Here is a 23,403-nt window from a genome sequence, read left to right on the forward strand (position 1 = left end):
ACTGGCACCAACTGTAGCTAGTACTCTGATTTTCATACAGAGAGACAAGCTCTTTTATATATAACACATATTGTTTATGGTGAGAATCTTTCTATTGTTTGACTTTGCTGTTTATATTGTCTTTATTGTGTATAATGTGTCTTTGCTGTTACCATTAATATTGCTTAATTTCCCCCATTGTGTGAACAATAAAGGTTCTCTGTCTGTCTAGGGTTCATCACAAACGGCTGCATTAAAAATGTCAACCTGGGAAATGGCAATAAAAAATAATTAATTATCACTAGAATATTTTAATTTTCAAACAATGAGGCCCCTGAATGTGTAATCTGCTGATTGTTATCAACAAAGCATTACATCTGAGCTTCATGTGACACTCTATCCAGGTGGGAATCAAATCATACGAGATATGACAACACATGGTGCTAGCAGATGGAGAGGTGTTACAGGATGTACAACTGCCTGATGACAGCCTAAAGTCCATCTGAGTTAAAAACAGCTCACAGTTCTGGGAGGAAATTGCTACCGGCTGAACAAATAAGTCACGCTTCCCGTCACACTCTGGATGTTGGGATATTCAAATAAAGATGGCATATATTTCAATAAATCTCATACATTAAGAAGTAAAAAAAATACATTTAATTAATAAAAACACCACCATTCCACACAACACAGAAATGAGTGAAAAAACATTCACAGAAATACATGGAATGGCGTTAGAGTAAATACATATTTATTTTTTGACAGTGGCATTGCATACATTTTCCTAACTCTTACACAAATACACAGTTATGTGGACTTTTGCATGTCCTGAAATAAAGGCTCCTTAAAAACAGGGTGTTCCTTCCTCATGACATTCTAGAAATAATAAAATAATTAAAAGAACACTGTGTTGCTAGCTTTGTGATGTGCGACATTGATAGTTTTTTCTTGAATACATAGAAAAAATACTTAAATGTATTTAAATCTATTTTTTATTTATTTACTCAAACATTCTCTTCAAACCCTAAGATTATGTAACATAATCACATTACTTTAAACATGGAATCTGATATTCTCTTTAGGATAGTTTGAATTTCCAAAACAACATCCAGCAGACAGCAATAGACCTCTGCATGTTGACTCCTCACTTCAAAGGGTGGTCACATCAAAGACAAGTCTGGTATGGGGGGTTGAGGGGCCGCTTAGGGGCCGCTTCCAGCTTATGCGCTCCCCTGGTGTCAAAATGACGCCCTTGCGCAGGAACATCATCCAGCGATAATCGCGATTGGCTGGCGGGCGTGTGAAGAAGCAGGAGGGGGAGGAAAGGTTTGAATAAAACCACTCGTCTTTTACGGGTGAACTGGATCGGAACTAACTGAGCAGACGGAACCTCGCCTGAGCAAATTGACTGGATGCGTTCCTCGTTCTGTGGCAATGGCGAGAGGAAATGTGAGTTCATTTCACACGTGCAGAGAGAACTTTTTCTAAATACCTCTCGGAGATGCTGTGTGCGAAGCCTGGCTTATCTTTGAGGAGTCGCCTGCAGTGAGAGCCAGTGATGCAGATGAGAGGCGGCATGTGCGCGGCGCGCTCCTGCCTGCTCCTGCTCCTCTTTCATGCGAGTTCGCTGGCGGAGGCGCGGAAGGCGCGCGGCGGACGAGCATCCACTCGCAGACCGCAGCCGCAGGAGAGTCCAACTTTGAGAGAGCGAGTGGACGGAGCTGAGAGTTTCTCCTTGGACTTCACTGCCGTAGCGGGAAACGTGGACAATTTCATGGTGCAAATAAAGAATCTGGCGCAGTCGCTGTACCCATGTTCCGCGCAGAAGCTGGACCAGGATATGAAGCTGAATCTTTTGAGGAACGCGTCTGTTACCTGTAACGATGGCTCACCAGCAGGGTAAGAAGGATGAATAACACCAAATTCCCACTTCAGTTTCGTTAAAAAGATTCAGTTTTGAACGTAAAATATATTCGAGAACAACTACTAATTCAGTGTGTGTCGTTTTAGGGGCCGGAAATGGCTCAATTACACACATTTGAGGGCCACTGTTTACCATAACACAAAAGTAAAAACAAGTACTGGCATTTCTCATCTGCTCTCTGCAGCAGGTCAGTCAGACTACCCAGTGAATTCATCCAACTCCACATTATATCATAAGAAGAAATAGTCTTAATGTCTATTTACCTCAGAGTGGCTGCATTTTAAGGTCAATAATTTTGCATTAAAAAGTACAGAAAATGTCACATAACATATATGGACAATTAAAAGCATAGGTGCATCAATATTGGCATCACTTCTTGCAAGAAATTGAAACATGAAGTTTCAATGGTCCATGGCTGTAGAAGAAGAAACAATGAATAAATGTAGAATCGAGTCATAAAAATAGTCACAAGACTTGGAGTACATGAGACCACAGTGTAATAACGGGATCGGAGTCAGGATCAAAGAATGTGCTGTGTTGTGTGTGTAACGTTCTGAATAGGTGTGTTTGGCTTGTGTGCCATGCAGGTACTACATCAGGGAGTCAAAAGGCAGCAAGAGATGGCTGCTGTTTTTGGAAGGTGCGGAGGAATCTAGCTGATCGATCAGTACTCTTGATGCCCTTGCTAAACATGGTTCTGTGTTGCCCAGGTGGCTGGTACTGCTTTAACAGACCGACATGTGACAGCAGGTATGAGACCATGAGGAGACTGATGAGCTCCGCCAAGTGGCCACGTTCCAAAAAAGGTTTGACACCAGACATTTTTGCTCTTCTTCTTTGTCAGTGCAACGTTTGCTTTAATATATATTTCCAGCCTCCTCTGAGGTCATATATGGATAGGAGGTTCCATATGTTCAAGTCAGAGCCTTGTTCAAGAGGCCTTGCTCATCCTGTCCTGGATCTCAGTTCAGTTCTGAGCTCAGTGATGTCCTCCTAGCTCAAACACTCACCTCTGATAACTTTCTTTAGTGCTGCATAAACCTATTTCAACTGACTCCTTTCTGCCTGGAGAAGCAGTGTCTCTATTCTGAGTCTTTAGTGAATTACTTGATGGAGGGTCCAGGCCAGAATGGAGTGATTTAATAGGTGTTGTCATATAAAGTACGGATTAAAGGCATGTGATGCATGTAATATTTTGCAGTCTTCATCTTATGTTATGTGTTTTTATTTATAAGGAGGGGATCAACTGAGCGAGAAATAGCCACAACCCAGAAAAGGTCAATGTTTCTGGAGTGTGACATCTAGCTGGGAAATTTAGGAACTGCAGGTAAAAGGAAAACTGTGTCTGAGGGAGGAAACTCGAGACACAAAAATATTGAAAGGGACTACCGGTACGCAAAAAAGTTTGACGTTAAATGACGAACCTTCAGCACAGCAACACACAATTATGATATGTGTTTTTGCACCCGTAGCTTTCACTTCCCTCACGGTGAAAAAGGCTTTCTGAATGAAGTAGATTCATAGAAATGTTTGCTCCTCGGCTGAGCTTGCATCAATCTTTCATGTCAAGCTCTGGCTCAGCATCAGGGGAATTCTTTGTTTGGGCTTCTCACTGCTCCGTGCGCAGGTTTCACTGGTAGAAGTTATAAAACTCTACTAGATTTAAGAGAAGTTTTTGCCTGTTCTTTGTACACAGACTCGCATGAGGGCGTTTTGCCAGTTGTGACATCTAAAGAATGTATTTTCCACAAATATTGTTTGAAAGTAAGTAAATGAAACGTAGAGGAAAACAGGGACCTAGAGCCTGAGGAGGGAGGCACCCAGCTTCATCACTAGACGTATATTGAATCTGTTTTGAATCAAAAGTTTCTTTCATTTAAATTAAAATGTGTAGTGATGGCGTCATCCCTGAGTGACTCGAGTAGAGCCCCTGAGTCTGTACCCAGTGGGTGGCCAAGTGAGGTGGCTACTGAGATTCTTTTGGATGTCTGCTATACAGCTGCATTTGAGAGGAAAACATGAAGCATTTCCACCAGGAGACGGACCAAAAGCGCTTTTTCAAAGGAAACAGGGAAGCAGGTCTCCGATTTTTGCATAACTAAATGAAGCAAACAGATAACTTAAGTCACCATAAAGCCTACTTCACTTATTATAAAGCAGTGTTTTTACTTCAGTGCCCCCTAGATGACGCACTCTGTTTGACCACAGGGTGCCCCCCTGTTTGGCCCTTCACCACCAGCAAGCTTCCGCTGACTAATGTTTACGCATCTCTCATCTTATTTTGGTCGTTGTCAGAGCTACAGATCGGAAAGTGATGTTATCCTTTTTGTGTTTTTCTACTTTTCACAGGCACAGGAATCTTATCTCCTCAGCCAGAGGAAAACCCGCACTGGTGGAACGCCAACATGGTGTAAGGGAACTTTGTGTGTTTTTTTAAATACTGGAAAGTTAGTGTGACGATTCAGTGTGTTAGGTTGTCAGCTTTGTGCATGGCCCACAGTAGTGTGAGCTACAAAGTAGTCCACTGAAGGTTGCCCACTCCTGTGAAACACATGCCTCAACTCTCTGTTGCAGATTCATCCCCTACTGCTCTAGTGACGTGTGGAGTGGAGCCACTCCTAAAAGCGTGGATGGTAAGTGTCCCTAACACAAGCGTGACTTGTTTTAAACTGCTTAAAACATTGTTGTTTCCAGGCCACTACGCGTTCATGGGCTCTCTGATCATCAAGGAGGTAGTGAAGGAGCTGCTGTCTAAAGGGCTGGACCATGCTAAGGTGCTCCTTCTGGCGGGAAGCAGGTGAATCCAGCATGTGTGTGAGCGTCCCTTCCCTCCTCTGATCGCACCGTTGCTGTCACCAGTGCGGGCGGGACTGGCGTCCTGCTGAATGTGGACCAGGTGGCCAAGCAGCTGGAGGTACAAGGTCACACGGGGGTTCAGGTGCGAGGTTTGGTGGACTCTGGATGGTTCCTGGACAACAAGCAGTACAAGTACAGCGACTGCCTGGACCCTATCAGCTGTGCCCCGACAGAGGCCATCAAGAGAGGCGTCAGGTGAGACATGAGGGGGAGATGGTTTTGTCTTTATTCAGAGTCTGAATCCTGCATTCCTGTGCAGGTACTGGGGTGGAATGGTGCCAGAAACCTGCAGACAGGCTCATGTGGGTGAAGAGTGGAAGTGCTTCTTTGGCTATAAAGTTTATCCCTTGTTAAGAAGTAGGTGACCTCACGCACCGCTGCCTTATATCTTGGAGCCGATGAGTAAGTGACGTCTTCTCCCTCCAGGTCCGGTGTTTGTGGTGCAGTGGCTGTTCGACGAGGCTCAGCTGACCATCGACAATGTCCACCTGATGGGACAGCCAATGCACGAGGGTCAGTGGAGGTACATACAGAACCTGGGACAAGAGCTGAGGAGCACTCTCCGGAATGTTCCGTAAGACCGCACACGAATGATAAAACTCCACTGAAGATACATTGGCACTTAACATCTGTTGTGTTCCCGCAGAGCCATGTTTGCTCCGGCGTGCTTATCTCATGAGCTCATGACTAGAACGTAAGTACTTGCCTTCTATCACGTGAGGCTGGGTCATCGTGGGCAGCAGCAGAAGCCTTACCTAGACTTCCCTATTGCCTGACCCCTTCCCACAATCTTTGGTCAGTCCATCACCCAGGTGCACAGAACACCTCACTGCTGAGGAGTCCAGAAAGCCTCTGAAGAAGAGGCTCCCTCAACTCGCTCTTGATGCAGAGGCGCAGTAGTTCTACTTTGAGTCGCTCCATCTCCTCCTGATTGAGCTTCTCATCCCATCAAAACAGATACTGGACACACACGGCCATTCAAACAACTGTTACGGCTAATTTATGCTAGCAAATTTCACAATTTCAAGAACTGAAAGAACAGTAGGGGACCCAGTACAGAACCTTGTGGGACCCCCATGTTCTGTTTGAGAATGTTGACTGTCTTGTTTGCAGATAGGGTCTTGATTCTTCAGGTATACTCAGAAATGCACCATATGCAAAAACCAAAAGTCCAATGACCAATTCCCTCCATATTTGTCTTTTCCGCAGCTCCTGGATGGACATCCAGGTGAAAGGAACCAGCCTCCCCAGAGCCCTGCACTGCTGGGACCGCAGTCTCCAGGAGAAAAGTGGCAACGGCAGCCGCAAGAACCCACCTACAAACGGATGTCCGACACGTTTGATTGACAGCTGCCCCTGGCCACATTGCAACCCCTCGTGCCCAACGATACGAGACCACCTGACTGGACAGGAGATGGGTGTGATCCAGTTTTTGAAGCACATGGGGTTTGACGTGCAGCGCATCGCTCAGCAGCAAGGGATGGACCCCGGGAAGCTACTGGGCATGCTCAATAACAGCAGTTAATCCATGTGACAAACTCAAGAGATTAGGTGTTTTGTTGTTTCGGCAAAAAAAAAAAAAAAAAAAAAAAGTAAATGGTGCCACAACGGAAAAATCATGTGTTGTATTCAAATACATATTTATTTTTCTATGACAAATATTTATATACTGTATAGCTACTGTGATGATGGAATGAGTTCTGCCAAACATGTACCTTGATGATTAAAGTGTTCACAATCCAATGTCTTACAATGTCTTCTTTAGACAGCAGTCCATCTGCTTTTAGACATATAATGCAAAGCAGGATATGTTTTATTGAATCAGCAATGAGACTGTTTAAATACGTAAATAATACAAAATAAAATGATTATTTAGAAAAACATGTTTTTTTCTTTTTACATAAAAACAAAACTTGAAATATTGCTATGAAACATTTGGCATTATAATTTTTTGTAGGAGAATAATCAAAAACTCATGAAAAGAAGTGATTTTTACTTTTATTTTCATTACTAAATAAATTTCAATTTCCCAAAATGGCTTTTGTTGAGCGCAAATATCTTGTGTATCAATTATTCATTTGTCTTTATTATTCATTTCTGATATCATGTAATCTTAAATATTTAGAAGACATTTGGAATTATATTATATACGAATACATAATTTTACCCATATACAATAACACATTTGTAATTTGTGAAATTAACTATTTGGAATATGATAATAACATTTGAAAAAGATAGATCAAAGACATCAAATCAAGTTCCAAAATCTAAGGTAAACAAACCCAACATTTCATAATTCTTCAGAGGCTACACACAGACATGATAAAAGATAATTTAATAAACGATTACAAACTTGTCTTCCGAACAAAACAACAGTCAACTTCCACTAAAGTAAGGCCCTGTACAATCATTCTCCTTTACTAAATCAACATAAAAACACATACAAAAACATTTAAAATACAATTATTTGAGCAAATGAGGTTAAAATATTGTCACAGTTTCAATCAAAGTGCTACTTCAAGAGATGAAAATATATGCAAATATAGATCCTTTTACTGTCAAAACACTATGAGTCAAAACATTATGACCACCTAATTCGTTTTCCCTTTTTGCTGCCTCGTGAGTGCATTCAAATGCAGTTTAAGGAAGGAAGTGTGGGGATCTGAGGAAGGACACAGCTCATTGATGTCTCTCATTAGCTGCTATCCAACAAATAAACTACTATTGTTCTCATTGTGCTAAAAGCTCCAGACAGAAAAGTGTCGCCATGCTGTGAGCCACAGCAGTTTTTGAGTTTCTGGACTGACCTACGGCTACACAGCTCAGTAGGAGGAAGTCTTGATCAACTTCTTTATGTAAAAGTTTTATCAAAAAGGGCTTTTAACATCCTGTTTTGATCCATAACCCCAGCTAGCAACCACTCATAAACCGCGCTGACCACAAACACAGAACAAAAGCTGCCAGTTGAATGGTGAAACGATGATGGCAGGGTGGTCATAATGTATATCATGTCATTAAAACTTAGTGAGTAATAAAAAGTGGACTGATGCCCTGTTTTCGCCCCTTAAAATTGTGCCCACACTGAAGGTTGATGATAGTTCTCCATGTTCCAGTGCTGCCAGGCCGGGGAGGGGGAGAGACGTCTTCAGACCAGGACCACAGAGGTTTGGTTTCAACAGGAAGAGTCCTGGAAAAGACACTCTGAAAATGAGCTTTGAAAATGAAAAGCATTTGCGACGGTCTGAAACGATCACTCACTTGACTGGTGAGTCGTCGAGCTGGACTCTTTTTCTTCTCATGGACGGACTGCAGACGAGTGATGAGGAATTTTTTGTCTTCTCCCTCCTGAGGAGAAAAAAAAACAAAACAGAAAATGGGTTTTGAGATGAGACTCGCACACTCGATTAACCCTAATCCAAGTTACTGCATCAATTATAAGATGATTATTATTGCAGCTGAAGACGGTTTGAAGAGGCAGAGACTGTTATTGTATATAAAACCACAGTCATTAAATACGTTTGACAAACGTCGAAGTATTAGGTGATTAACCTCAAAGGGGAATTTCAACATTAAGTGCAGACATTCTGACTCACACACTTTTGCTGTGTGGCCAAACTGTGGTTTCACAGTTTTTTTAATTCTTTAGAAAAAGGAAGCCGTGTCATTTTTCTGAGACATTAGTCACGACTCCAATTCCACTAGTAATTTAGTATCCAATAATTTCATTTTTTATTTCCCAAACTATACTGATAAAAGAATTAAGACTTTATTTGAAGAAAAACAGACATTGAGCGTCAAAGTGGCTTTATGTTTATGCCCTACTGTGCAAGTGTAAACAATTTGAGAAGTTGTGTGGCGCTGAAAAATGGCTGAGGTGGCGCCAGCAGTTCCGCAGACACATTTTTTACTTTGAAATTCAACAACATTTACATGCAACTGACTTGTCGCAGTCCAATTACCCACAGCGATGAGTGTGTTGATGACTTTCCATGAATTGGTTTTCCCATGTGTTTACCACTGTGCTACTATTCATGTATATAAAGAGCAAAGAATTCGCTAGAAGGAGATATAGAGTACAACTTGATACACCTTGAGCACAAACACTGAGCTGAGCTCTGCTTAGTATCCACTTTTAAGAAGTCATTGTGTTGCAAATTCACCCATTATTTTCCGACAAATAATATTTTCTGAAGTTTTATGAAGTACGTAAGAACATTTTTAATTGGCCATCATGAACGGCAGTGAGCAACTGGACAGTAAGGATGTGTGCCAAAAACCTCAAATTTGGGGTGCAAAGTCACCTTATTGCCTGACAATAAAACAAACGTCAACCATTCTCACTGTAACAGGAGTCACTGTGGCAAATGAATGATACGAACAGAGATCAAGTGCTTGAAATAATCTGGTTTCTTTGTATCAGCAGCATCCATAGTCACCACCAGGGGTCCCACAGTCACTAGATTGACAAGCAGGAAAACCACAGTCACAAGTAGATGATGATGATCCAACTGATAAAGAAAAGTTAAGAAAAACATTTTCTCTTTCATAATGCAGCTACTTGAGTCAAAAAATAAAATCACAGTGAATTGCACCTAAATTAAATATGAACACGCAGCCACAATAAAGACGGAGACTGTGGCGGTCTCTTCAGACGCATTTTTTGTACAATGTTTTTGCCACCGCTTAAGCACATGAAAAGGCTCAGTTAAGAATGTGTGCTATTAGACTTGAAGGTCTTCAGGGAACACAGATTTAATAAACAAGTGTATACTTTAAGCCTCAATTGTGGCTTCATAAATGACTTACATTTTGTATTTGCTCCTGCAACAAGCTGATGATCTTTCTCTGGCCATCCACAACTTGGATATGGAAGTAAATGACGATGCTGCAGGAAAGAAACCAGCAGATGTGTTTAAAACAGTACAGGCTAACAGTTGGACCACTTCACTCACAGAAAGATCCCAGCTCCCACAAACAGGAAAAATGGGTTTTCCACTAGATATGTGTGGACACTGGCTAGCACTGAAAGTTTGGGGTTGTCTTTTTCCAGTTCTTGCACCCAGATTTTGCCAGCCTGAAACATTGTTTTGAGCTCACGGAACGGGCCGCAGGACGACGACGGGGTGATGCTGCGGACGGAGAAAAACGGATGGCTGTTGCTCAGTATTTGGTTATCATGGACTATTAAATAAAGTGTGTGTTACCTCCACATAGTGTATGTGACGCACACAGAGGCGCCGAGAAAAGATGGGAAGCAGAGAAGCGTGATGAAGATCGTAGTCATCTGGCTGACTCTGTAGGGCTTCCTGGGGGCCTGACAGTTCATCATCACGCTGCTCTGAGATGGAAAAGACAGGGTCAAAGGTCGCTGAAATATCATAGCTTAAGGAGTCATAATAAATAGTTGACCTGCAGCAACACAAATATATATTTGTAAATGCAGCCACAGAGCAGAACATGCCAGATGTGCAGCAGAGGCTGACCTTCTTGATGTAGAAGAGCAGCAGCAGCTTCAGTATCTGCACAGCAGGCAGAAGCGGAGTGAAAAGAACTCCCAACCTGAAAGAAGGGATCTGAATCTCAACAAAGGGGCGTTAACAGACTTGTGTGAACCAAGGGAGCAGCGTCAATTACCAGGCCAATGACTGTCCATAGATGAGCTCCAATACGTTCCTGACGATATCAAACACAGGCTTCCTCCGTCTCTGAAGCACCTTCTCAGAAAACACCCTGCACAGCAACAAAGTCAATGAGAGAAGCCAACAGATGCAGTGAAAAAAACAACCCGCTCACCTCCAAAGCAGTTCCCCACACAGAGTGTCCAGCAGAGTGAAGATGAAGTCCATCAGCAGGAATCTGTAAAGCTCCTGCCCTACAAACGTCTCCCAACACTGCGGGAAACATTAAAACAAACCTGAGTCTCTTTATACTGCAGGCTTTGAGGACCTCATGTGTGTTACCGGCAGGCCAATACTCGACGGGTTGGAAGCCACTCGATACAGCCAGTGGTAGCAGAGCACCCCGAGAATGCTCACTTTTAACATCAGGTTCCTGAAAAAGACGTCGAGAATTTCAAGCAGCAGTTTATCACCACTGACTCTCTCTCAGTCCGCTGTGCACCTGCAGATGGCCACATATGTGCGTACGGACGGTGACTCGTAGTCTTCCATCCAGGCTGCCAAGTAGAACAGGCCTGGCAACAGCATGTTTATGAGGGACACAACCACAGGAAGTGCCAGAAGACTGGCCTCATTCACCAGCGGGTCCTGAATGAAGCGGACGCTATGCTGGAGGTTCTGTGAGGAGAAGACATAATCTGTGCTCGGGCTTTTTAAGTGGTCGTCACTTTTCAGATGAACTCTCACCTGGTGCATGTGTTCTGATAAGTAGTAAATGCCAAGCAAGCAGGCTGTGCTGCAGGTGATGCAAATCAACCAGGCCAGAGTGTGAATCATCAGCTTCCGCAGTCTCTGGCACATGGTGATGGTGACCTTCTTATGATTGACTTCAGCAAGCAGTTCCTGCATGGACAAACAGCTGTCAGCCAAGAAACGGTGGGACGCACCAACCAGGTACAGATGGGTATTGTGAAGCTGAGACTTGGAGAGGATTAACAGAGAAGAAAGCTGGCGGTCACATGGCAGAGAGAGGTGGGAAACTTCCTGTGTGCATGTACTTAGTCATCTGTCCTTGTGGTGACCAGTTTTTCGACTAAACACCTACTTTTGTGGGGACATTTTTGCCAGTCCCCACAAGGTAAAGCCTCAATTTGAGGATGAACACTTCAAAATAACTGGGCTATTATAATTGAGTATAAGTCCTGGTTAAGGTTAGCTGTTTGTTTTGGATGGTTAAGGATGAGAGGCTGGGATAAGCATTATGGCAATGAATGGTCCCCACAAGAATGGAGGTACGTGCGTGTGTGTGTGTGTGTGTGTGCGTGTGGACTTGCACCTTGATCTGAGTGCAGATATTCTCAGACATGAGTTGCACTGAAGAGCCCTTGATGACCTTGAAGTCCCAGGAGCAGAACACCTTCATGGCCAGGATACTGTGAGATTTGTCGATTCGGAAACTCTGCCCAAATGTTTTGGACATACTGCCGTGACAGACAACAAAAACGGATGTCAAAAGATGCAGGGGAATTTTGTGACTCATAAATCCCAACACCACAACCTACCTGTAAACAAGTATAATACACGTGATGAAGAAAGACATGCTGATGGTGAAGAAGTAGGCAAGAGGCATTTTGTAAGAGAGGCGTCCGGGCTCACACTCCGGACTGGTCTGGTCGGACTCATTCTTCCCCCCGTGGTCGCAACCTCTCAATAGCGTGTAATTTGAGTAGTACCCATAGTACATCACTGTGTCTGTGAAATAACCCTGCGACAGAAAGAGACTCAACATTTTAATTCAGGCACCCAAGCTTGTAATAACATGACAGAACTCGAACTGGTTGACAGGAAGTGTAAGAGCAAGGCCAAATACCAACATGCTGTGTGACTGAATTTGAATGATAAAAAAAAATCTGAAACAAAAACACATTTCTTTCCATCCTCTCCATAGCTGGTGACACGTGACTGGTGGTGAGGGTGAAAATGACACGTTTTAGCACCTTCCTCATTTTGAGGACCATTTGCAAGATGTTTACTGGCAGAAAGAAGTTATGCACTATCATGCCTCACCATCCAGTCAGACTCTCACCACTGACATGTTTTTTTTTCTCTGAAAGTGTAAGACTATTGATTCTTATCATTGAGAAGTCATTAGACATGATGTGTGTTAATGGACTTTTTAATGGCTTGTGAAAGATATTTATTTACTCTTTACCAATCCCATGATGAGGACTTACTATCAACTTTACGTTCTTTATGCCAGATGTTGATTGTTTTTAGCATTTAGAAAGTAACAGTCTGTTGCTTTATACTTCGTATCACTGAAGAGTGTTGTGACTAAATCGCGACAGCATTCACACGACTTTCACAAGTTGATATTCGAAACTACACCAAGATTAAGCATCTGGATGGATGGTATCACAACTAAATGCAGGGTCTGGTGGCGTACCGCTCCAGTGAGCAGCTCCAATCCTGCGAACTTTGGTCTCTCCTGCAACAGTTTCGGAGGATGCACCGCTTGTGGAAGCACCAAGAACACACCGGTCACCAGGAAGAGGAAGAGGTTGAAGAAGAGGAGGGTCTTGAGGAAGAGGAAGTAAGAGAGGACTCCAGTGCCGAAACGTCCGCTCACTCGCTTCAGGGCCACCTGCCACAACTGGAGGGAGTGAAGGAAGGAGAGCAAGCTGTACCAGCCATGTCTCACAGCCTGAGGAACAAAAGAGAACTCAGTACCACAAGCGTAAGCATTAATATAGTCATAACCTTTATAAAAAAAACATTCCGGGTAATGGAGGAAAAAGGGCCAACTTTGCATGCCAAGACTATTTCTAATAAGTTAATTAAATTGAGTTTCTTCCACACTCCCAACCTCCTCCACGTAGCCCCTCAGTCAGCAGTTCTTCTCACTTTAACGCACACATTTTTTTTCAACAACAACAGTAGTGGCATCATCTCCCAGCAGCCCCTCCATGTTTCATTTAAAAAAAAAAAAAAAACTACTTAAATGTTCAACGGATAGATCATCTTGCACTTTATTTAGTGATGTAGATAAATGACAGAATGGGAATTTGTTCATAGTTTTAGAAGAGGTTTATATTAATCCCACTCAAAAGCATCCATACAACAGCAACTCCTCAGGGATTGAAAAGGAGAGACGAAAATAAAGCAGAGAGGAAAATAAATCTTATATCTGCGCTTTGAAAATGCATTTCCCATTTCCAGACAGATTGCTACCTTCAGACTTTTACATCTGTACATACATACTGTAATTCTGGTCACACTTTAACCAATTATAAAATAATGACTTGCTTATTTATGGTTAGTACTTTGTAATTACCACGTTGTGTAGAGTGAACTTTTGTTTATGTCTTAATAAGACAATAAACACTACTACATAATTAATAATTACAGGGTAACAGGCTGCGAATACACATATGAATAAGAAGTTTATTTAGGTTAAATGTCCCATAGTACTACATAATACTAAAGAGTGGCTGTAATTTCATACCATATGTATTACAACTGGCATATCGATTTTCAAAAATGTTAAGTTAAGATTAGTAAAAGTTATATTATATCGAGAAATTGAATATTACTATATCACTATATCACTAACAGCCAAAACTATGCAACAATACAAGAAAAAAAACTGAGTTTGAATTTGTTTTGGACACATTTTTGTAAATTTACGAGGAATAACAGAATCATTCTATTCTTAATAAACAATACTCTGGGCGGCACCACACCCAACGCAAATGGGATGCACCATAAGCATCTAATTTAATAATAATATATAGTACATCCTCAAACTCACATTGTCACAAGCTGCCTCTTGAGGGAAAATAACAAGAATAACAAAGGCGATGTGGTTACTCACAATGATGATGTAATATTTGAGTCGACTGTAGCAGGGAATCTGGCTGCCTGAGAGCGTGCGGCGCTCCTTCTGTAATGCTAACCTCCTGTGGGAAATGTGATACAGTCAGTGATGGGATAAAATTTGAAGCTGGAATATCAAGTCTCTACTCTGCATATGACATATGATGAGTCAAGTCATAAAAGCACAAAAGATTCACCTAAGTTCCCTTTTTTCAGGGACACTCAGAGGCATCCCTCGCAGCATCCTGACCCGGTCACTCACAGACAGATTCTGCAGGTTGTTCACCAGCCGTTCTCGTTTCTTTGCTGTGGCACAAATCATGGTTTCACTCTGATCTGCGAACTTCACGCAACGAATTTCTCACTTTCTTCCTCAGTGCCGTCCGTCTCCATGCCGTAGCCGAGGATGCTGGGCCTGGCTGAGCGAGAGAACTCGTGGATGGTGGGCCGGCTCTGTTTGCGTCTCCGCAGCTTCATGGTTCTGTTGTAGTACTGAGAGATAATGGCTCCTCTGCTGCGGCCTGCAGTCATCAATGTGACACAAATAAAAGATCGCCTTGTATTTCGGGACGCTTGTAAGTCACACTGGGCTCAACCTTGAAGGTACATGGTCTTTAAATGAAGGACAGACAGGTGCACTTGTGGTGCTGCAGCCCGAGCGTTAATACAATAGAAGGTCATGACAATGCAAATATCATCGCTACACAGACAAATATTTAATCAATGAAGCTTCCCAGCAGTCTCTCTTTGTACAACTCCAACAACAACTCTCGATCTAAGAGTTTAGCAGGAATGATTTACAGATGAGTTGCAACAATATATGCTTGAACCTACCAATGGTGCGACTGGGCATGGACGACAGGATCTTCAGGGTGGCTGAGGACCACCGATCTGCTATAAGGGGGTCCGTCTGGCTTTCATCCTCAACGAGGTCCTCTCCTCTCCCATGACGCCTCTGATCCCTGAGGTCCCCTCTGGAGTCAGGCATGTACAAGATTTCATCTTGGAAAAACAAATAAAGAATACAAGACTTTCATCATGCTGAACAATCGGTGTGTCACAGTGACTGACAACTGGAGGACGCGCCTGCGAGCCCCGAGATATTTGTAGAGTCATGTAAGGCTAAGCTAACCTGCCTTTGTTTTCCCGGGAAAATGTTGCCATTTGAAGAGAGCGGCGCTTGTTAAGGTGGATTTTCAATACGAAAGTTTTGTTTGACAAAGTCCTTAACGTGTATTGTATGAAAAGACGCTTGTTTGTAGCAATTCACAGCAGTGCTTGAACAGCAATGCAGACATGAGATTTGCTCAAAAGCAGCTGAACCTTTCAGGTTAGATTTAGATCCGTTGTTTACATGTGAAACACGGTGGTACAACGTAGCAATGATTTAGGGCAGAGATTGCGATGGTGTAAGTAACTCAGCTGAGTGCGTGTCGAAATATCAGGTCCACACTTGCACGGCGGCCGGGTCTAAAGCCATTACTCATACAAAATACAAATGAGTACACACATAACATTAGCCAACGATTTGGATAAGGCAACCTCCTCTAAAAAAGGAAGCAATAAGCCAGACTTCACAATGTGAATCAGCTAGTTAATCACCTATTCTAAAGAGACATCTTTCTGTTTAATTCACTTATGTTGTGTAATGTCAATAACAGAGACTTGAACAAGTTAAAAGTAAGTTTTTCCTAGTGAGCGTCCCCTTTTTGCTGTAGAAAACACCATTTCCTACATTTTGCTGGGAAATTTTGTGATGAATGAGGCACTTTGTGTTGCTGCAAATAAAGTGAATCATGGTTCAGACTGTTATCGTCACACTCAACTTCGTCACACCTCTCACACAACCATATGAACACAACACATCCAGAGGGCATTCAATAATTAACATGCTATTCCCACACAGCTGGTTTTATAGTTGTAGCGCACCAACAATCATGTAAAGTGAAAAACAAAGTAGTAGTAGTAGTAATTTTCAGTACCAACACCCTGCTAGGTAAAAGCCTGATAACTACTAAACTAAAAACATCACAAGTAAACAGTGCAGACACAGAGATGGTTAGTTTAAATCATGTCAGTTCAGTGAAGAAACCAGTGAGTGAAAACCAGTGCTGAGTTGGCAACAGCAGAGTTTTGCGTTACAAATGACTCACAACATAATAATAATAGACCAATTACTGTAATAGACACTTGACTAATATTTGAGAGCGTGCCAGAAATGCGTGGTTGTGTATGTTCTGAGGCATGATTTTGCTGCAGTGAGATAAATGTTTTCCTGGCAGTAATGAATATAACACACAAAATACAGAACAACCTTTTGCGTAAAATCTGAAAAACACACACAAGATTAAACTTCGGATCATGTGTTCATCAGTGTTGGACTTTTCTTTGGATAGATGCGCAGCACGACTCTCACCAACGACTAACATAACCATTGGAAGTCTTAAGATTCTTTCTGTAAAATGATAATGAATCAAAATCTTTGTTTTTGTGTGCTATATGCGAGGTTCAACCTGCATAACTGTATGCACTAATGTAGTGTTTCTCCACCTTTTTAAACCACGGCATCCTTCTTTCATTGAAAAAATTCCCAAGGCACACCACCAATGGCACCTCGGTCGAAAGTTCTGTAGAAAATCCCTTGTAATTTGTGAACAATTGTAGCTTCTGACACTTGGCTGTTTTGGCATGCTATTTACAGAAATAGCAGAAAATGTGGTTACATCTCAAGAAAGGGGGGGGAAATATGGCAAAAAACATATATAATTTATTTATTCGTTTACTTAAAATAACAGTTTAGATTTTTTCCCACAGTCTCATGCAATTGCATGATTTTATTCCGGTTTAGATTAGATGATCTTTATTTGGGGAATTCCCAGAATTTTTTTTTGCCTCAACTTCATAATGTTTCTTTATCTTTTCACATCTTGCAGTGCATTTATTTGGTTCTGCATTTAGTTTGTAGTGTAAAAGTAATAAAAGTAATTAGGTTTTGAATTGAGTTAGCCGTGAAGGCTTGTGGTCAAGTCAGACGCACATCAGGTTTAAAAACAACTGGGTATCTGTGGCATCTTGTTGACAGGACAGATGCATGTCTTCACAACAGCTTTTCATTGTAACCCAGTCTAAGGAGTGGTCACGACATGGTCACACTGCTTATTGAGCATGTCTGGGAGACACACATGGTCGACCTGCAGATTCTCTCACATTGACATTACAGAGAATAAAGACCCTTAAAAACTGAAAAACTTATTTTGTCCAATATAATTTGATCTTTTTCGTTTGTCTGCATAAGGGGTGTGACATTTTGCATTCTGTGAGTGACTCCATCATTTTGCTACATCTCACAGAGAAGCCTTGGGACTTAGATGCAAATGTGTGAATGCGTACCTTCATTCTCCTGCTCCAGGTCTTCTTGTAGCGGCTGCAGCTCGAAGGCATCAGACCTCGCTCCTCTCTGTGTCTGCTCATTTATCAGTTGGTGAAACGAGTCATGAACACCCTCCTCATCAACCGGACTTCTGTCAAAGACAGTCGAAAGATCGACAAAACTGTGAGACGTAGACATAGCAAAATCCCAAGCAGAGAACAACGATTCATGAAACACAAATCCGATAATGTTTCTGTGATACGGGATCCCTCAACGAATTAAAGCCACAGAAAATCCATCACCACGTTTCATTGAGTGCTTGAGGTGAGTTACGTTCCATATTTCATACTGTTCCTGCACTCAAGTAGATGAATTAGATCACTGGTTAAACCGGTTTGAATCCAGCTTGAGGCAACATCGGTTTCCATTAGCATGTGATCCCTGCTTGGATGGATTTCCTCCAGACAGGTTGAGTCATAAATTGACAGATTAAACTGTCCAACACTATGCACAAAGTGAGGTGGAAGAACACAAAAAGTTTTAAGACAACTTTCTCACACCGTTCTTCTCAAGAGCTCACCATGCCGGACGATGATAAGTGGCACCACAGAGCAGCTAATCTGCACATTCAGTGTCCCACTTTGTCGTTCAGATCAACTCAACATGTGATTCCCTTCCACTGGAGTGTTTCTGTGGAGTTCGGGTAAACTTGTGATTTTTTTTCTTTTTTTTTTTCACTTAAGGTTCAGGCGCTGAAGCACTGGAGGAAGACTAAACAGACAGTGAAGCTCCTCCACGTGCCAAGGAGACTGTGGGAAAGTTTTTAAAGAACATGGGAAAGTTTGAGGGTTTTTAAAAGCTCTCAATATTTACAATTTAAAAAATAAAAATAAGACTTCTAATCAACTGGTTTCCATCCATTGCAGGGGGGTCCTGGAATGACACCCCAGAGAAACCCCAGAGTTTGCTCCATTTGACTCTTAAATGTCTGCACATACAGTAGATTGTTTACTATTAAATAGAAATCTCATTACGTTTCAGAGTAGGGATGGGAGATAACTTATCGTACACCACCAAACACAATCTCCACAATGACAATTCTGCATCCAACGATAAATTCGATAAACACACGGATCACTCGCTGCTTTGGACGTGTATACATGACCAGCTCCGCGGCGTTTGACAGCCGACACTGCCGTGTGACAGTTGTGGAGAGTGTGGTGGACTTTGGTTCATGATCGCAGTTTTAAACTTTAATACTGGATATATATAGGAACCTTTGATAATGACACTGGTCGACTCTGAGTCTCTGGATCTGTGTTTATTTTATTAGATGGAGTGGTCCTCATAGGTTCTCTGATGCGGTCGTCTGCCTTGGTTCACATCAACACATGCAGGTTTCCCACTGTGCTGGCGCCTCCTCCAAACACCGTGGAGAAAATAGCTGGATATTGTCTCCGGTATTGTCAGCGGCATCCTCTTCCGCGTCCCCATTAGGGTTCACTGATCATGGACACACTCTCACAGGCAGCGCTAATGCTACACCCTGGCATCAGTTAAGGACCATCAACAAATTCTAAAACGGTATTAGCGAAATCTTCACTAAGGCAATGAAAAATTTTAGGAGAGAGAATTGTGATAAGGTTTTTCATCACACAAGACAAAGGACTGGCAGTATGTATCATGATTTCGAGAATGGAATATGACTAAATGATCATTTATTTACATTATTTCTAATATTTCTTTGATAGCATATAGGAAATGCGTCCAGACTGGTCCATAGTTAAAGAAAACTGTTAAGAGACACGAGATACAGCAGACAGACGGCCCTAACCCCTAAATAAGGCTGATAATAATAATAATAATAATAATAATAATAATTATAATTATTATTATTATTATTATTATTATTATTATAGACCAGTCTGTCAGACACGGGCGGCTTCTACCAGAGACGTGAAACATTGCATTTCTCATCTCTACACTTAGTTAACTATTATATTTAAACATAAACAAATAATCATGTTGGAGACAAAATCCTCTAAGTTTAATCATAAAACAGTTTCAAGAGAGACTGTAATGTCCAACACATAGAACAGAATGAAAATGTATTGTGTCCCTATTATACACTAAATTACTATTAAATAGATATCTCATTAAGTTTCACAGTTTCAACAGTCTTGGGCATTTCTCTACAGTCATGAACAGACAGAACGAATCAATCTATGTTCTGCGTGTGAGTTGAAGGTTTGGTGAAAGCATTGCCCACAAGATTCACAGAAACAGAACCTACTGCTTTGTGAGAGGAAAAAAACCCAGACAGGAAACAGATGACAGCGGAGCAGGTTCAGTGCTCTCACATAAGCACGGCACAAAAGGTAACAGTTAACTCACAACAATGTACAGTATGGACAATGTGAGATGGTAAATTACCTAAAACATATATTCCTACTTCTTCACTGTCACAGAGTAAAAAAACAAGCTGATATGATGCCACTGTTCATTGGTTTTGTTCTGCACCGTTTCCTCAGATTTCAAAGCCCAAATGGCTTCCATGCAACAGTACAACAATAGCAAACACACAGTAGAAACTTACTCAAGCCCGGCTTCCATTTGAGGGTGGTTCAGGTCAAAGTTCACATTCCGAGCCATTCTTCTTCAGTCCAGATATGTTTGCCTCCAACACTGTGCGGCGGGAATCACACCCTCACCTGATCCAACCTGCAGGCCACACCCACCATGGTGATCACTCCTTTACCTGGGGAGGGGAAAAGGAAGTGGAAGAGTGAGAGCAGAAAAACACTACAGAGCACAGGAATTTGAAGTACAGTGGTCAGGTTTCTACTTGTCCTCACAGAAGTGAACTGAAGCACAACGTCAAACCGGCTGAAAACAACAACTGAACTCTTTGAAAATGTCACATCGTCACTCACTGGAATATATTATTGTGACAGGAGGCTGCTGTCACCATGAGTGTTGATGACCAGCACACAATAATGCTTTGTCACAGTGTGTAGACGCGAAGCCTCAAACATGCGAACACAAAGTCTCTGACTCAAGTCAGTGTGAGCTTCGTCATGCTCCACCTTCAGAGAACAGCTGCTGCGTTGGACAATCCTCAGGCTTGTAATGGGGAATAAACCTATGACTGCATGAAACTAAGGGCTGATAGAAATACTCTGGAAGTCACATTCTCAAATACATTTCTTGTTCGACTTTTTCAAAATGATTCTTAGATTTAGAGACTTAAAATAAGAACAGCTACTGTGAACTAGCATGTCAAGTGAACAAGAACCATGTGACAATATCGTGACTACTGCAACTCCTGTGCAGTACACACAGGCCACTTTACATAGACTGTGGTTTAGAATGTGGCTCTCACATAATAACACAGACCATCTTCATGGGTTTCTGGTAGTGGGAAAAAGCACATATGGGCAGTACAGTCACCCAGACTCTGAAAACACTTCAGTTCACCAAGAAGCATCATCCCGGTTGTGGATCAAAAAATTAAGTTAGAACATGTTTGCCACATTATTAGTACTACTTAACTGTATATTGTTGTTCCATTATTCTATATCTTTAACACTTATAACTATCTCAAGCAAAATAATTGGTACAGTTGAACAAGCTTTTTTTCTTATTAGATATTTGACTTTTGTTTTTCCATTTGTTTGCCTTTAAACCACGGCTGCAGCTAGAAATGTGAATTACTCGAGAGTAAGGAAGTATAAATCAATATCTATGACTTCAGGATTTTCACCACATCTATTTTTTGAGAATATTTATGAAATAGTCAAGTAACTATTCCACTGATCAGCTGCAGAATACTGCACTCAGGACTAGAGCTGTGTATTGGCAGGTATCTTGCGATACGATACACATCACGATACAGGAACGGTAATACGATATATTGCAATATATTGTGTTACTGTAAGTTCCGCAGTATATTCTAATAAAAACCATCAACTTAAGAGGGAAAATCAGATAATGCAGTACAATATCACGTGCATGAAAACAACTTTACTGTTATGATGTCAGTTCAGTTAGATTTTCACTTGAATTCCACAGTCCAATAGAGATATATTTCATTCCCTGAATCAACAAAACACCTCCAGTGTACAAAAAGAAAAGTTAGTATTAAACGTCACAAATGCAGCAGTATAGCCAAGTATCTATGTATTAAACACCGATATACAACTTAAAATATCAAGACAAGATCACGCAATCAAGTACTGCGATATTTTCTTAGACACCTACTCAAAACTATTAGTTTCATTATAATTACCCAAATTTGAATGTAACAATAGGACAATTTAAAACTCTTGGTGGTGGCAGCTGAAGCCTGTTTTAACTGTGTGACTACAACCCGGTCCAATATTCAATGGAACAAACCAAGAATAGTCAAGAAACACGTGCAGTTAGGAAAAAAAATCATGTCGCGATGACAGGCTACACAGTAACAGAAACAATGTCGCAGATACACGTTTGATCAAGGCCTTTCAAAAATGTGTTTCAAATGCAACAATAACTCGTCTTAAAAAAAGTATGCCAGTTCCAACTAAGATAATTGGACAGTGTGGGAGGTGATTCTTCAGAAGTGATGTAATGTGTGATTACACAAGCAGGACGGTCATTTTTAGCACATGCTGTACGTCTATAGTTGGACCAAGACCCGGTAGAAAAGGGGTTTGGTTTAAGTTACACATTATTGGCAATAACAAGATGTTGAAAATAAACAAAGTAGGGAAAAAAAAGATTATTTTTCTATTTTGGAGGATTCACTGGTGAGAAATGTGTATTTGGTGCCAGTTTCAAAGTGCTGACCCATTCATTAGGAAGTTGTAACGTGAAGGTGTAATTTTCGAGTTTTATTAGGTCACAGCTTGCTGAAATTAAAGACGGGAAAAGTTATTTTCCACTACACGGCCATCAGCCTTTGAAATGTTGCTGTAGTACATTCTTAAGTTAATATAAATGAGTGACCCAGCAGATCAAGCGGGTTGCTGGCTGGCTGGCCATAATTCAACATAGCCTTCAACACTCAAAAAGTCAAATTAATTCAAGGTTTGGGAGAATTTACTGTATTTTCTATATGTGACAGAAGACTGTTCAAAACATACTTTTACACCGGATGAGAACTCGAACCGCGAACTCGGTTGCGAACAGCTCCACACATAAATATAAATGAGGAAGGGGCAGTACAAATATTGTGAAAAGTTCTATCGTTGACACTTCTCACCTCCAATCCGGCTAAAATATATACACAATATATATATCATGTACACAACGACAAAGCCGGTGAAAGCGCGTCTGCACCAGGAGTCAAGAGACTGTGATTCCCGGACACTAGTGACAAACTCACATTCGAATGAAGACCCAAACAAAGGCAGCCGATAAGCAGAGCTGTCATTGCACAAACGACTGCTCGGTCACCCGACACTAATCATCGGTATCCTTTTTGGAAGTTTGTCAAATTAGCAACCTTAGCTGGAGTGAAGACGTAACGACTAATTTTGAGTTGTTTCTGTTGTTTGGAGGCGAAATAAAAAGTTGACTGCTTGAGCTAGTTACAGCGACTTCATCTTTGTGACATTAGAAACGCCTGACGACACATTTATTGACGATCCAACGTAACAAAAACTACAAGCGTGATGATGTTTTGATGCAGAACAAAGGTCGATTAATCCACTTACCACTTGGAATACTTTATAAACCGGTAGTATCTGAGGTCGCCAGTGTTTGTCAGTCAGAGTAGACCGGAGCATGAGAGAGAG

General features: G+C 41.6%; 2 protein-coding genes across 3 annotated transcripts; one reads left to right on the forward strand and one right to left on the reverse strand.

The window, feature by feature from the left end:
- Nucleotides 1–1,146: 1,146 nt before the first annotated feature.
- On the forward strand, nucleotides 1,147–6,487 carry LOC128754165 (palmitoleoyl-protein carboxylesterase notum1a-like). Its single transcript, XM_053856583.1, has 11 exons — nucleotides 1,147–1,878; nucleotides 2,491–2,543; nucleotides 2,614–2,709; nucleotides 4,253–4,313; nucleotides 4,478–4,536; nucleotides 4,598–4,700; nucleotides 4,763–4,954; nucleotides 5,019–5,116; nucleotides 5,186–5,333; nucleotides 5,406–5,453; nucleotides 5,969–6,487. The coding sequence occupies exons 1-11, from the start codon at nucleotides 1,538–1,540 to the stop codon at nucleotides 6,282–6,284; spliced, it is 1,515 nt and encodes a 504-aa protein (XP_053712558.1). The 5' UTR covers nucleotides 1,147–1,537; the 3' UTR covers nucleotides 6,285–6,487.
- A 411-nt stretch (nucleotides 6,488–6,898) lies between these two features.
- LOC128754925 (transmembrane channel-like protein 6) lies at nucleotides 6,899–23,381 on the reverse strand. 2 transcript variants are annotated; one of them, XM_053857921.1, is made up of 21 exons: nucleotides 23,323–23,381; nucleotides 20,223–20,384; nucleotides 17,647–17,777; nucleotides 15,091–15,258; nucleotides 14,622–14,777; nucleotides 14,454–14,562; nucleotides 14,255–14,339; nucleotides 12,827–13,084; nucleotides 11,943–12,145; nucleotides 11,717–11,861; nucleotides 11,128–11,283; nucleotides 10,883–11,058; nucleotides 10,723–10,813; nucleotides 10,556–10,653; nucleotides 10,397–10,492; nucleotides 10,246–10,321; nucleotides 9,967–10,100; nucleotides 9,715–9,891; nucleotides 9,569–9,647; nucleotides 8,021–8,107; nucleotides 6,899–7,949 (listed from the first exon to the last, which is right to left on the reverse strand). In XM_053857921.1, the coding sequence occupies exons 2-21, from the start codon at nucleotides 20,276–20,278 to the stop codon at nucleotides 7,935–7,937; spliced, it is 2,496 nt and encodes an 831-aa protein (XP_053713896.1). In that variant the 5' UTR covers nucleotides 20,279–20,384; nucleotides 23,323–23,381; the 3' UTR covers nucleotides 6,899–7,934. The 2 variants fall into 2 exon arrangements, with proteins under 2 accessions (XP_053713896.1, XP_053713897.1); XM_053857922.1 differs by lacking the exon at nucleotides 23,323–23,381 and adding an exon at nucleotides 22,992–23,109.
- Nucleotides 23,382–23,403: the final 22 nt, after the last annotated feature.

This window comes from Synchiropus splendidus, chromosome 2 (assembly GCF_027744825.2).
Source record: "Synchiropus splendidus isolate RoL2022-P1 chromosome 2, RoL_Sspl_1.0, whole genome shotgun sequence".
In the NCBI taxonomy this organism is placed as follows: Eukaryota; Metazoa; Chordata; class Actinopteri; order Syngnathiformes; family Callionymidae; genus Synchiropus; species Synchiropus splendidus.